The following is an 11,878-nucleotide window of genomic DNA, read 5'->3' on the forward strand; positions in this document are numbered from 1 at the left end:
GTCAGATATGGCTTATCGCTCCCTGGATTCACTCAGTACTTCCCACCCATGGGCCTTTGCTGGAACTCTTGCCCTTGCCTGGAATCTTCCCATCCTTTGGTCTACCTCTTCGGCCTTTGTAGCATGAGTCTGGTTCACTGGAAGTCTCAGCTGCTGCCTCTTTGGATTTGACACCATGTTCGTGGCAAGGTCATGCTTCACCTCGACTATTCCTAGCCAATGATTGAGCATGGTGGGGGTATTAGAGTGAATGTGAGACTCTTCCATTGGGCTACTTTTGGTCAGGAACCCCTCGCTGGCCTGGCTGAAGCTGTCTCAGAGCTGCTCTGCCATCTGAGACTCTTCCTACCCAATTCTTCCTTCCCCAGGTGCCATCTGCACTGCAGTCTGACAGGTCTCCCTACCTATCCCGCCCCCTCCCCCTTTATCCTTCATACACCTTCTCCCCAATAATCTCTCATATGTCTAATCCTTTCTTGGCATTTACTTCTGAGAGACCCAAACTGACCTAGCCATAGCTTTCCCTGAACCAGGCAGAATCAAGCACTTCACATCCATATTTTTGGAGCCCCTTGTGTATACCTCTGTTATAGCACTTACTACATTTTGCCATCACCACTGCTGCCGCCACCATTACCACCATCATCACCATCATCATGTCTGTCTTCTCCTCTAGGCAGCTCCTAAAGGTCAGGCACTGTGTTTCTTACATTTTGGTGTCTGTATCTGGCATGCATTAATATGTGCTTATTGAATTGGACCCATTTCTCTTTCACGGGGCTGTGCAATCTTCTCTCAACATGATTAGTATTAAAGGTAGGCATGTTGCATGTCTCTGGTCAAAGATACAGCCACATCGTTTCTATATGAGAGCAGACCCCATCTGTCATTCATATTAGAGTTAAAGTTCACATACTTGTTTACTAATGGTCCACTTAATTTTTAAGCAAGAGGATGCCTACAATCTTTTTTCTTTTTTTCCAATAGGCACTATGCAATACATGGCACCTGAGATTATTGATCGAGGACCTCGCGGGTATGGTGCCCCAGCTGATATCTGGGCCCTGGGCTGCACTGTCATTGAGATGGCCACTGGCAAGCCTCCGTTCCATGAGTTCGGCGAGTCACAGGCAGCATTGTTAACAGTAAGATATTTCATGATTCAAGTTGCTGGTATCGGGGAAATGTAATTAAAATCGAAATCTTCTCCCAATCCAGAAACCTCTCCACAAAGGTAGAAGAGAAAGGAGCGTTTTATTATTGAATAAGCCTTAAATCAGATTGTGATATGCATCATAGGCAATTCGCTAAGAAATTACAAAGATAGAAAGAACTCTCAGCCTTATATTGAGCCAAGGAGTACAACCCTTTTCATCTGTGTTCTCAAGAGAAATGCTACCTCGTCCTCAGGTACAAGGACTGGATGGCAGCATTGGTCACAATTGCTCATTCAAGATTTGTTGGGGTGACGATCTGTGTTAGCTAATAAGCTTTACCCAAAGGAAAAATAACCTCAAATCTTTAAAATGGGAGGTAGTTTTAGAGCAAGGCGCCACTGAAGTTGATCTAACCCAGGGGTCCCCATCCCCAAGTCCGTGACCTGTCAGGAACCAGGCCACACAGCAGGAGGTGAGAGGTGGGCCAGTGAGCAAAGCTTCATCTGTATTTGCAACCACTCCCCAGTGCTAGCATCATAGCCTCGGCTCTACCTCAGATCATCAGGCATTAGATTCTCATAGGAGCACCGGTCCCTGGTGCCAAAAAGGTTGGGGACCATTGTCCTAACCCTCCCATAGAAACTGAGAGGTAGGGGGCCACCATCTTCCTCGATGATGACATTTAAAGAGATGGCTTCCAGGTCCTTGAGAAAGACATTCCTGGCAAGAGGCTTATTTAGCTTTTAAAAATATTGGGTATCTGATGATGTTTGCTTTGTCATTCTAAAAACCCTCCCAGAGCTAATAGGAAGGGCAACCCATGCACATCAAGGCCCACATTGGACTACCCAACCCATTGGCCACTGTGGGTAGGGCTTTCACTGCTGGGACTGCTCTCTTAGGAAGGGACTTGCTTGCTGGTGACTCCAACAGAAGCTGATGCCAGGACAGTCCTGTGTGTCCAAGGTCAGGTCTGTGGCTTCTTGCTCTGTGTATACTGGGAAAAGTTGGAGTGGACTATAGTCTAAGAGTCCATTACCAGCACTGACCTCGCATGAAGCCTTTTTATTCACCCCAAGGCTAAGATGGAAGAGGGGGCCACAAAAGGCCAAATGGCCACTGCTTATGTACAACGAGATCACAGTGCATCGAAGCAGCCTGATTGAACAAGATTCCAGAATGCGATTCCTTCCTTCCTGCCTCGCTGCCAGGCACAGTGACTTCTCAGCCTGCCTGTATCTTTGCCAGGCCTCCAGCCCAACCTCTTTGGCAGAAAGAATTCAAAGGCACAAGCGCAGGTTTCTGCCCATGAGCTGAGTGCAGCCTGCTGTGCTGTGGCCGCTCTCCTTGGCCCTGCCCCTGCAGAAGTTTCTCAGAGCTTCCCACCTTCCCAACAGCTGTCAGGCAGCTCCAAAGCCAAGATCTCAAGTTGACAAGTGTAATCCCAACAAGACCGTGAAGAGTTAGTCTAGAGGACAGCAGTGACCTTCCCTAGCCCTTTAATTTCTGTCCATGATGGAGACAACTGGGGCTGCTTCAATCTTAACCTGCCGCTTCAGTCACAGGCATTGGAATAAATAGTAGCTGGTACTGAGAAAAACATCAGGGCCCACCTGAGAGCCATGGCTCTCTGCTTTATGATCTGCTGCCATCTTTTTGCAACACTCAGAACACCTGTCTGAAGCCTGAAACTTGCTCAGTTCATCAGTCAGGCACAAGTCACTCCCATCTCTCTCTTCCTCCTGTTTCTGGTGGCTAATTAGCTATACAGTATTTGAAATATATTGATTTTTTTGGATGGCATATAAGGTCAGTTTTCATTGCAAACTAGAAAGCTACTATTAAATAAGTAATGTCCCTTGTGTTCTTTTTGCAAAGCTATAGAAATTATTTCAAGGCTCTAGAATCCTTCAGAAAAATTTCAAGAAACTTCTGGGCAGTGTCTGAAACAAAAGGAACTGATTTTTCCCCAAAGGGGCTTTTATAGGTTGAATTGTGTCCTCCAAAAAAGATATGTTAAAAAAATATATATATGTGTTGAAGCCCTAACCCTTAGCACTTCAGAATGTGATCTTATTTGGAAACAGAGTCTTTACACAGATAACCAAGTCACACTTAGGATCAGTCACACTGAGCCTAATCCAAGAAGACTGATGTCCTTATAAAGGGAAGTTTGGGCACAGAAATGGACATTCACAGAAGATGATGCGAAGAGACACAGAAAGAAAGCCATGTGAGAGTGGAGGTGGAGACTGCAGTGATGCGTCTACGAGCCAGGGCCCATCGGGCAGGGCCAGCCACCACCAGACACTGGGAGGAAGAAAGGCAGGACTGTCCCCGGGAGCCTTTGGAGAGAGAGCATGGCTGTGCTAACCTCTTGATTTCAGACTTTTGGCTTCCAGAGCTTTGAGACTAGATTTCTATCATTTTAAACCACCATGTTTGTAGTATTTTGTTCGGTGGCCCTGGCGAACTAGTACAGGGGCCTTTTTGAGTAACAGCAAAACACCCTTAAAAGCTGTACTTGCAGGATGCCAGGATGCTATCCATGTTCTTTCTGAGAGCCAGGGGAGAAGCCACCCCTTACTTCTTTGGGTTCTTGTCCTGATTTTTTGTCTCTGGTCCCCCTAGTTCCCTTATGACCCCCACCCCTCAGGTAAGGAGTGCCGCCTGTAATGTGCCCTGCGTTGCAGATCTTGGGGGCTGAATTCCCTTTAGCATTCAGTGTTCTCAAAATCCGAAATTTGTTTTAAATTTTTATTTTATTATGGTAAGAACACCTAGCATGAGATCTACCCTCTATAACTTTTACTTGCACGGCACTGTCTCGGTGACTCTAGGTACAGTGCTGTGCAGCAGGCCTCTCAAGCATGTTCATCCGGCTTAACTGAGACTTTATGCCTGCTAACTAGCAGCTTCCCATCTCCCCCTCCCCCATCCCAAACTCTTGAGCTGTCTTTCGTGCCCCTGAGTCAAGGGACTTGGGGATGTGAAGTCAGAAGGCTTGTGCTTTGCTCTCTGCAGCAACCAGATTTCGCTTAAGGGGGCAAGGGAGGCCGGGCCAGTCTTCAGGGGTGCCAAGGAACTGGGACTGGGGTGTATCTGGAAGCCAGAGGGCTTCTACCCAAGGCTTGTTGGGTAGGCTCAGAAAAGATGTGGGGAAGACTGTGAACTTTAAGATAAGAATTCCTAAGGAGAGAGCCACCCCTCATTGTCACAGTTATGCAGGAGTTATGCAAGATGGACAAGCAGGACCTGTGGAAGCATTGTCATGTCACAGTGACACGTGACAACTCAGCCCCAACTCCTGCTCCCCTCCAGGTCACAGGGACAGAGAGCCTTTAGCAGGACAATGGTGAACTGGCCAGAAGTGGGAGCCGAAGCAGAAATGGTAGCAGGAACCTGAAGAGGAAAGGGCAGTGCCCCTCCCTCGGCCTGTTGTACCCCATGGGGATGAGGCTATGGGCCGTGAGGTACCAGCCTCCAGGTTTGGCCTGCACGTGGTTTGCAGCTGGAGGGGGTGGGGGATTTGGGCTGTGAATGCATAGACACTGAGGTGAGTGGGGCATCCTTTGGGGACCCTGTATATCAGGAAACAGAGCACAGATGCCTTCGAACACTTTCAGAGCATCCTGCTGCAGACTGTGGTCCCAGCCTCATCTCAGTTATCTTTTGTGTAATAAGCCACCCCAAAACTTTAGAGGCTGAAAACAATCACTTTATTTCCCACAATTCTGTGGGCTGACTGTTGGCTCTTCCACTCGTGTGCTGGCTTGGCTGGAGCAGGATGCTCTCAGAGGACCTTGCCCACATGGCCTTTCACCCTTGGCATCCTCCCTGCATGGTGGTCTTAGGGTTCCAAGGGAACTGGAGCAGAAGCCCCAAAGCCTCTTAAGGCCCAGGCTCTGAACCTCTCCCAGCAATGCTTCCCCCACAGTCTATTGGGAAAAGCAAAGTCCCAACAGGCCAGCAGGGGCTTAATCACGGTAAGGGTCACTAAAGCTGTCATTATGCTCCATCCCCAGCCCCTCAAAGGATGGCAGGTGTAGTAGCTTTGTGGTGAAGGCATGTATACCCAGATTCGCCTGAGGCCTCAATTTCACACCAGTCATCTTTCTCTCAAATGCAGGTGGGGTTCTTTAAGATCCACCCCGATATTCCCAGCAAGCTTTCATTGGCAGCCAGATCCTTCATTCTATCCTGTTTTGAGCCTGACCCCCAAAAACGTGTCACCGCTGCTGCCCTACTCAGAGAACGTTTCTTAAGGCAGGTGAACAAGGGCAAGAAGAGCCGAATTGCTTCCAGGTTATCAGGTGAGGCCTACCAGGACAGCTGGGTGACCCCCAGGCCCCAGGCTCCTCTGCTGCCCAAAGAGTTCCAGCTCTCTAGAGTCCTGAACTTTCCACATGGCATCCATTTTTGTGGTGTGGGAGGCGGGGACTGCAGGGGAGTGGGTGCAGCAGTTTTGGGTTATCAAAACCCAATCAATGAATGTCATTCATTTTCACAATGGAGGTGCACAGGAGCCCCACAGGTGACAGCAGTGCCCCCCCCCCCCGCCGCCTTTGTTAAAGTCTTTCCTCTGGGGGTTGTGCTGTGGCATGAGACGAGAGGGGCCCTGGCCTAGCTCAGGTTTTGTGTCTTCCCCACCTGCAGTGCCTGGCGCTTCATTTTTGGAGCCTGGCCTGTCCCCCTGGGATGCTCCTGACGTTGATTAAAGGGCGTGTCAGGGAAGTTTGCCTGTGGCTACTGTCCGGCAGGCCTCTGTAGACAAGTGACCCCTCTATGGTAGTCCTACTGGCAGTGACCTAAGAGTGGTTCCTGAAAAAGAAGCCATTTGTTCACTTTTCCCTGATGTGGATGGAGTCAGAAGGCAGGACAGAGCTCCTCAGCATCTTGCTCCCAGAGCGTGTCTATGTCAGCGTTTTCCTGCAGACTGGTAAGAAATGCAGAGCCTCAGCCCATTCCAGACCCGCTGAAGCAGAAGCTGTGTTTCACCAGGATCCCTGGGTGTTTACATGCACCAGTTAGAGCAGCACAGCATGAGTTCTCTCTTAGCCTCCCCCTCCTTCTCTGACTCTCCCCACCTCGGAGCCCCCCACCTCCCTCTCTCAGCCTCCATCTTCCCTCTCTGAGCCCTTCCATGTCTGCCCCCACGCAGAGGATGCCGAGGACCCCATCCTGTCCCTGCCCATGTTGGATGATCCTGTGGACGGCAGCGAACTCAGGTCTGTTTCCCCGGCCTCAGACATCCAGTCCTACTCTTTCTTGAAAAATGCCGATGAGCCCAAGGACGGACTCAGCGACCTGCTCAGGTACAGCCAGCCCCATGGTCAACTGTAGGCCTGTGAGGAGTGCTCATTCCCAGAGGCAAAATACCTCCCAGGTCAAAACCAGGTGGTTGTGAAGGGCTTTTGCTTCCTTTCTGCTTGGTCAGGGCGATGGGCTGCCAGCAGTGCGTGAGGAGGGCATTGTGTTCGCTCATCGGTTCCCCTCTCTGTTCTCCCGCATCTCCCTTCCCTGTCCCATCTCCCTTCCCTGTCCCTCCTTCCTCTCCCAACACTGGTACTACGGGATTAGAAAACACACTGCATCCCTCTTCCCTCAGCCTGCCTCCTGCAATTTCATCTCCTTGAGGGCAGGGCTGCAAAGGAGTCACCTCTTAGCCCCTCCCCCATGAAGTCCTAGCTTGGAGGCTTTGCTCAGGTACCTGTTGTCGCCTGTGTTTGTCCACAGTGTTCCAGATGAGAGCCTGGCCTCAGAAGAGCGGAGCACAGTCAACGCCGACGACAGGTACCTGGAATTGTTCCTGCTGCGCAAGGACAGTGAGCGCCGTGCTAGCCTCTGCAAAATCCTTTGGGACGAGCAGAACCAGGTGGCTTCCAACCTGCAGGAGTACGTGGCCCAGGTACAGGCTTGGGGCAATAGGGGGAGGTGTTAATGTCCAGGTCTCCGAACAGATCCAATGAGACCAAAATTCCTGCTACCTTGGAACATTTGCACGGTTACAATAATCACCATAAGTATTTCCCAACGTCCTTCCCTTCTCCAACACTACAAAAGAAAATACAAAGAAAAAGACTTCGCTGAAAGTCTTTGCAGAACACTGCAGTGAATCTAGGCATGGATGGGGCAGTGCTGCCCCCTGGTGGAAACCAGCCAAATGGCAGCACAAAGCCCAGGGGCTCCCAGCCTTTGCCTGACGCTGGGAGAACAGCCACTTTGGGGAGAAAGGTTATGGGTGAAAATATTGGAGTTTTAACTTATTTCGGATAGGGAAAGTGCCTTTTAGGAAGAGACCACTGCCCTACTCTGTTCTTTCTGACAAGGCCCGTTCAAGGGAGTAGCCATCCAAGGTTAAACAGGATGACAGAACCATCCTAGAGGGGCTTAGTTGTGACAGTATGTGTGGGCCAGCGAGACGACGAGGCCACAAAACCCTCTAACAGGAAAGATTGAGTTTCAGGAACATAGACCCTGTGTCACCTGAGGTATCCTCAGTTCCTTTAGCAAATGCATAATGGAGAATCTAAACGTAGATTGGAACAATAGTTCTTGAATTTTCCCTTCATGACTTACTCAGTAAATGTAATTTGTGTGTATATGTGTTTGTGATCAGAGTTCTGGAGAGTTGCACCTCTCAATTGGCCACATCAAGCAAATAATTGGGATCCTGAGGGATTTCATCCGCTCCCCGGAGCACAGGGTGATGGCATCCACAATATCAGAGCTAAAGGCGGACCTGGACTTTGACAGCTCGTCCATCAATCAGATTCAGCTGATACTGTTTGGATTTCAAGATGCCGTAAGTATTCCATCTGGCTCTAGAGAACGTGCCAGAAGGCATGATGCCCACTGAAGCAGCTCATGGCCAAACCCCTGGAGTTCAGTTACCATCTTCTCCCACAGTGCCCATCTCTGCTCACCTGTTTATACCTGAATCCCAAGTTTCAGCAGTTCCTTTTAAACATTGAATACGCAAGTACAGGTGAACAGGCGGACTGCATTTGGCCATGAAGAGCAGGAATATAGGATTAGGGAACAAGTGGCATCTGCCAGTTTGTGTCTCCCCAAACAGATGTGAGTTGCTCCAGGTCTAAGAACATGTGTCCCAAGCCACCAACACAGAGCCTGAGGTTTCATAGGCGCTTAGTAAGTATTCGTTGAATAAGCAACAGAGAGGCCCAGTTCAGGTAGATCTGCTCACTGTACCCATCTCCTGGACCCCAGGCATGGCTTAAGGCCAGCTTGGAGACTCAGTCCAGAAGGAACTTAGTGTAGAAATCCAGAATAGCATGATTAACACTTTATCTCAGAGTAGAAGCAAATTAGTAAGAGCTCATATTTCTTAGAAGTACAGTGGGCCAGAAATTGATTTTTGTGATTTTTTTAGGTGAATAAAATTTTGAGAACCCACTTAATTAGACCCCACTGGATGTTTGCGATGGACAACATCATGCGGCAAGCGGTGCAGGCTGCAGTCACCATTCTCATCCCAGGTAAGTGCCTGCTTCTTGGTCAAGGTCACCTTCAGGCTATAGAGATCAGAAATGTTCTCTGCACTCAACAGTTGTTGCTTTCTCATTCCCATTTTGGCTGTATGCTTCTCTACAATAAAGTAATGCTGTGACAGACCCTTTGGGACTAAGATTCTGTGATTCTAAGAATTTCTCCCGATGCTGTATTTCTACACCCTCTGGGCAGAGCCCAGATTGCATGTAAACTAAACTGCTGATCTGAAAGGGAGCATGACCCTCCAGCACCTCCTCCAGTGTGCTCAGAAACACCTGCTGTTGGTTGATGATTTAATGGCTTGGTGTTCTCTCTCAGAATCACCATGTGGTAGCTATAGAAACCTTTGGCTTTTGTTGACTCTGTGTTACAACAGCTTAGTACAGAAGTTGATTCTCCTTCTATGGTGACTTCTTTCTATGAAGGGAGGTTTGCAACACTTGTGTTGACACTGCCACTTCTTCTCTTGACTTTACTCTCTCCCTGTCTTCTGCCTGCTCCCTTGAATGCACTGGAGCCCAGGCTCAGCTTCCAGAGAGGCTCATTCATCTCAGATCTGTATTACTCCCCACTCCAAGCAGGCAACTTTCTGCAGTAAAAGAACACAGGCCAGGTTGGAATCCTAGCTGTGCCTCTTTAAAACTGTCCTTAGCTAACTAACTTAATATCTTTAAGCCTCAGTTTTCTCACCTGTAAACTGGGGGTGATCATCTTTGCATACAGAGAGAACTGAGTGAAATAGTCTCTCCATTTATAAAGTCAGAAGTCCCTGGATAGAGCATTGCAATGACCAGGTCAGCCTCCTGAATAGCCTTATTTGCTGGCATGGGACACAAGCTACATGAGGCCCTGATATTGTTGAACTGTGGTCCTTTCTTCTGTGATTTCTCAGAGCTCCAAACTCACTTTGAGCCCGGCTCAGAGACCGAAGAGGTGGATAAGGACCCAGGTGAGATGAAGGAGGACTCTCCCCCAGCAGACCCGCCCAGAATCGAAGCACATGCGAGATACGGAGGGAACAGACCCACAGTAGCACTTGTCCGGGAGGTCCGGCTTCAGCAGCTCTACCAGCAGCACCTGAGCCTCAAGCTGGGGAGGCTCAAGCAGGAGACCAACAGGTCAGCAGGGGTGAGACAGTGACTTAGACCAGCAGGCAATGGGTTTAGTTGTTGGTGCCTCACCCAGGTCTCAGAAAAGCATCTTCACCAAGGAACTGGGCAAAGGGGTATTCTCACCGTTTGAACTAAATGCCTCCCTTTCTTTAATATTGGGAATCAGAGAGATACAGTACCTTGCCACAGGCCACACTAAAGGCAGCAGCATCTGAGAGTTTTCTGGGTCTTTTTAGCAAATGGAGCCCCTGGCATGGCCTGAGTCCAGCAGGTCCAGCAGTGGACATCTGCACCCCGCCCCTGCAGAAGTAGCCAAGTTGGGGATTGGTTAGCACTTTGTTGATAGTTTGTATTCCATAACCCTGGCCCCAAGAAAGTTTGCCCTCTCCTCTTTAAATCTCATGATTTGTCATGATCCCTACGTGGGCATTCGTGGACTGCCTTCCCAGCCAGGGGACCTTGGCAGTGCCGTGAGATTCTCCCAAGAGCTGGTCTGTTTTGTTCACTTCCTGGTATATAATAGGTGCTCAAAAATATTTGTTAGAGGAATAAATGATTCCTGTTAGCTCTGGGGAAGCACATAATCAATGGGCTTATGTAAAGTATAAGCCACAGCTACAGCAAACTGGTTGGTACTGGTTCCAAATGATGCCTTGTTGCCATATGAGAATTGGTAAAGCTGATTAATATGAAACGGGAGGGAGATAAGGTGCCAAGTGTTCATGTTTCGGAAGAAAAGTTGTATACACCCCTGGGAATCTCTGGGGGTGAGGAGGGATCTTAGGCAAATCTAATCGTTTCTTTTTAGAAAGACCTGGGTTTCTCATTAACTGGTAGTGGTGGCAAAATTTTTAAAGTTTTTAAAATATAACTGAAAATTGATAGTAATACTTAGCCACTTTAAAATGTTTTTCTGGTAAAGTTTATAATCAAATTCATAAAATATTATATGAGTTCAAAGGTTATTCTCCACTGTTGCTAGTACGTATGTTATCTTCTAGTCTCAGTAGAATTAATAATTAAATAGCCAGCACCTGACTGCAAATGGCTGACAAACGTGCAGTCCCTACAAAGCAGCACGCCTGTCCTTGTGATACGGACGGAGGTGGCTTAGCTGTTGTTGGGCGGAGTGTGAGGATGACACCTACCACCTGAAGTGACATTGACTGAGGGTCACTGGTCTGTCTTGATGTGTGTGAGACCAGTGCCTGTGAGGCCATTCAGTACAGTCCTGGGTTCTGGAAGGTTAGTAGCGTTCCTCCCACCTTCAGATCAGCACCTTTTCCCTCCTCCCTCCTTTCCTCCAGCTGTTCTATAAGGAGCATCTCTCTCGGCTTCATCCCCTGGGAAGGAAGAGCCTGACCACTAATTTCAGTGATTTGACCTGACTTAGGGAGACAACTTGAAATTGTTAGATTATCCTTCTGGCTGATTTCCATCGAATTATCTTTTGGTTCATGACATTTTGAGACAAAGGAAGGTGCCCATGTATAGGCTGAAACCTAATCACGGAACTTTGAAGAAACCAGACTGACCATTGGGGTTGTGCTGGGTTTTTTTGTTGTTTTTTTTTTTTTCAATCTCTAATGTTGAAAAAATGTTTGAGTTGAATTAAATGGTGCTAGACTCTCTCCAGATGATGGCTCTTTTTTTTTAAACCAGACTTTTGGAAAACCTAGTTCAAAAAGAGAGAGAGTACCAGAATTTCCTACGGGAAACCTTAGAACAGAAAACTCAAGAATTGGATCACCTTGAGTCAGAAAGCAAATTGAATGGTGAGTAACTTTCCACTTGCTCTTACACGTGTGTGAGATCATTTAAAACGTTGCTAAAATTCTAGTCAGCCTTGACACAGTTGACGTTACTCTCTATTGAACCAGTGAGGAATCCAGAAGATTCTGGAATACTAATCAATAATAAAAAGGAACTGCTGGTACATTCAAAAACATAGATGAATTGCAGATGCATTATGCTAAAGTGAAAGCAGCCAGATTCAAAGGCTACATACTATGATTCCATAAATATAGAATATTTATACACTGTTAAAGGCAAAAGTGTAGGTACAGAAATCAAATCACAATGAGTGGGGCAGGTGAT

General features: G+C 48.0%; 1 protein-coding gene across 3 annotated transcripts in view; it reads left to right on the forward strand.

Moving 5' to 3' along the window:
- Positions 1-11,878, forward strand: part of MAP3K15 (mitogen-activated protein kinase kinase kinase 15) — an 85,200-nt gene that overhangs the window by 71,642 nt on the left and 1,680 nt on the right. Inside the window, exons 19-26 of one of the 3 annotated variants that reach the window (XM_015589167.2) lie at positions 988-1,145; positions 5,287-5,470; positions 6,319-6,472; positions 6,894-7,065; positions 7,777-7,962; positions 8,551-8,656; positions 9,562-9,787; positions 11,444-11,555. In XM_015589167.2, coding sequence (XP_015444653.1) covers positions 988-1,145; positions 5,287-5,470; positions 6,319-6,472; positions 6,894-7,065; positions 7,777-7,962; positions 8,551-8,656; positions 9,562-9,787; positions 11,444-11,555 — 1,298 coding nt within the window. Of the gene's footprint in view, positions 1-987; positions 1,146-5,286; positions 5,471-6,318; positions 6,473-6,893; positions 7,066-7,776; positions 7,963-8,550; positions 8,657-9,561; positions 9,788-11,443; positions 11,557-11,878 lie in introns of all 3 variants that reach the window. The other 2 variants (XM_025046601.1, XM_025046602.1) reach the window with 2 other exon arrangements.

The sequence above is a fragment of the Pteropus alecto genome, unplaced genomic scaffold (genome assembly GCF_000325575.1).
Source record: "Pteropus alecto unplaced genomic scaffold, ASM32557v1 scaffold23, whole genome shotgun sequence".
Taxonomy (NCBI): Eukaryota; Metazoa; Chordata; class Mammalia; order Chiroptera; family Pteropodidae; genus Pteropus; species Pteropus alecto.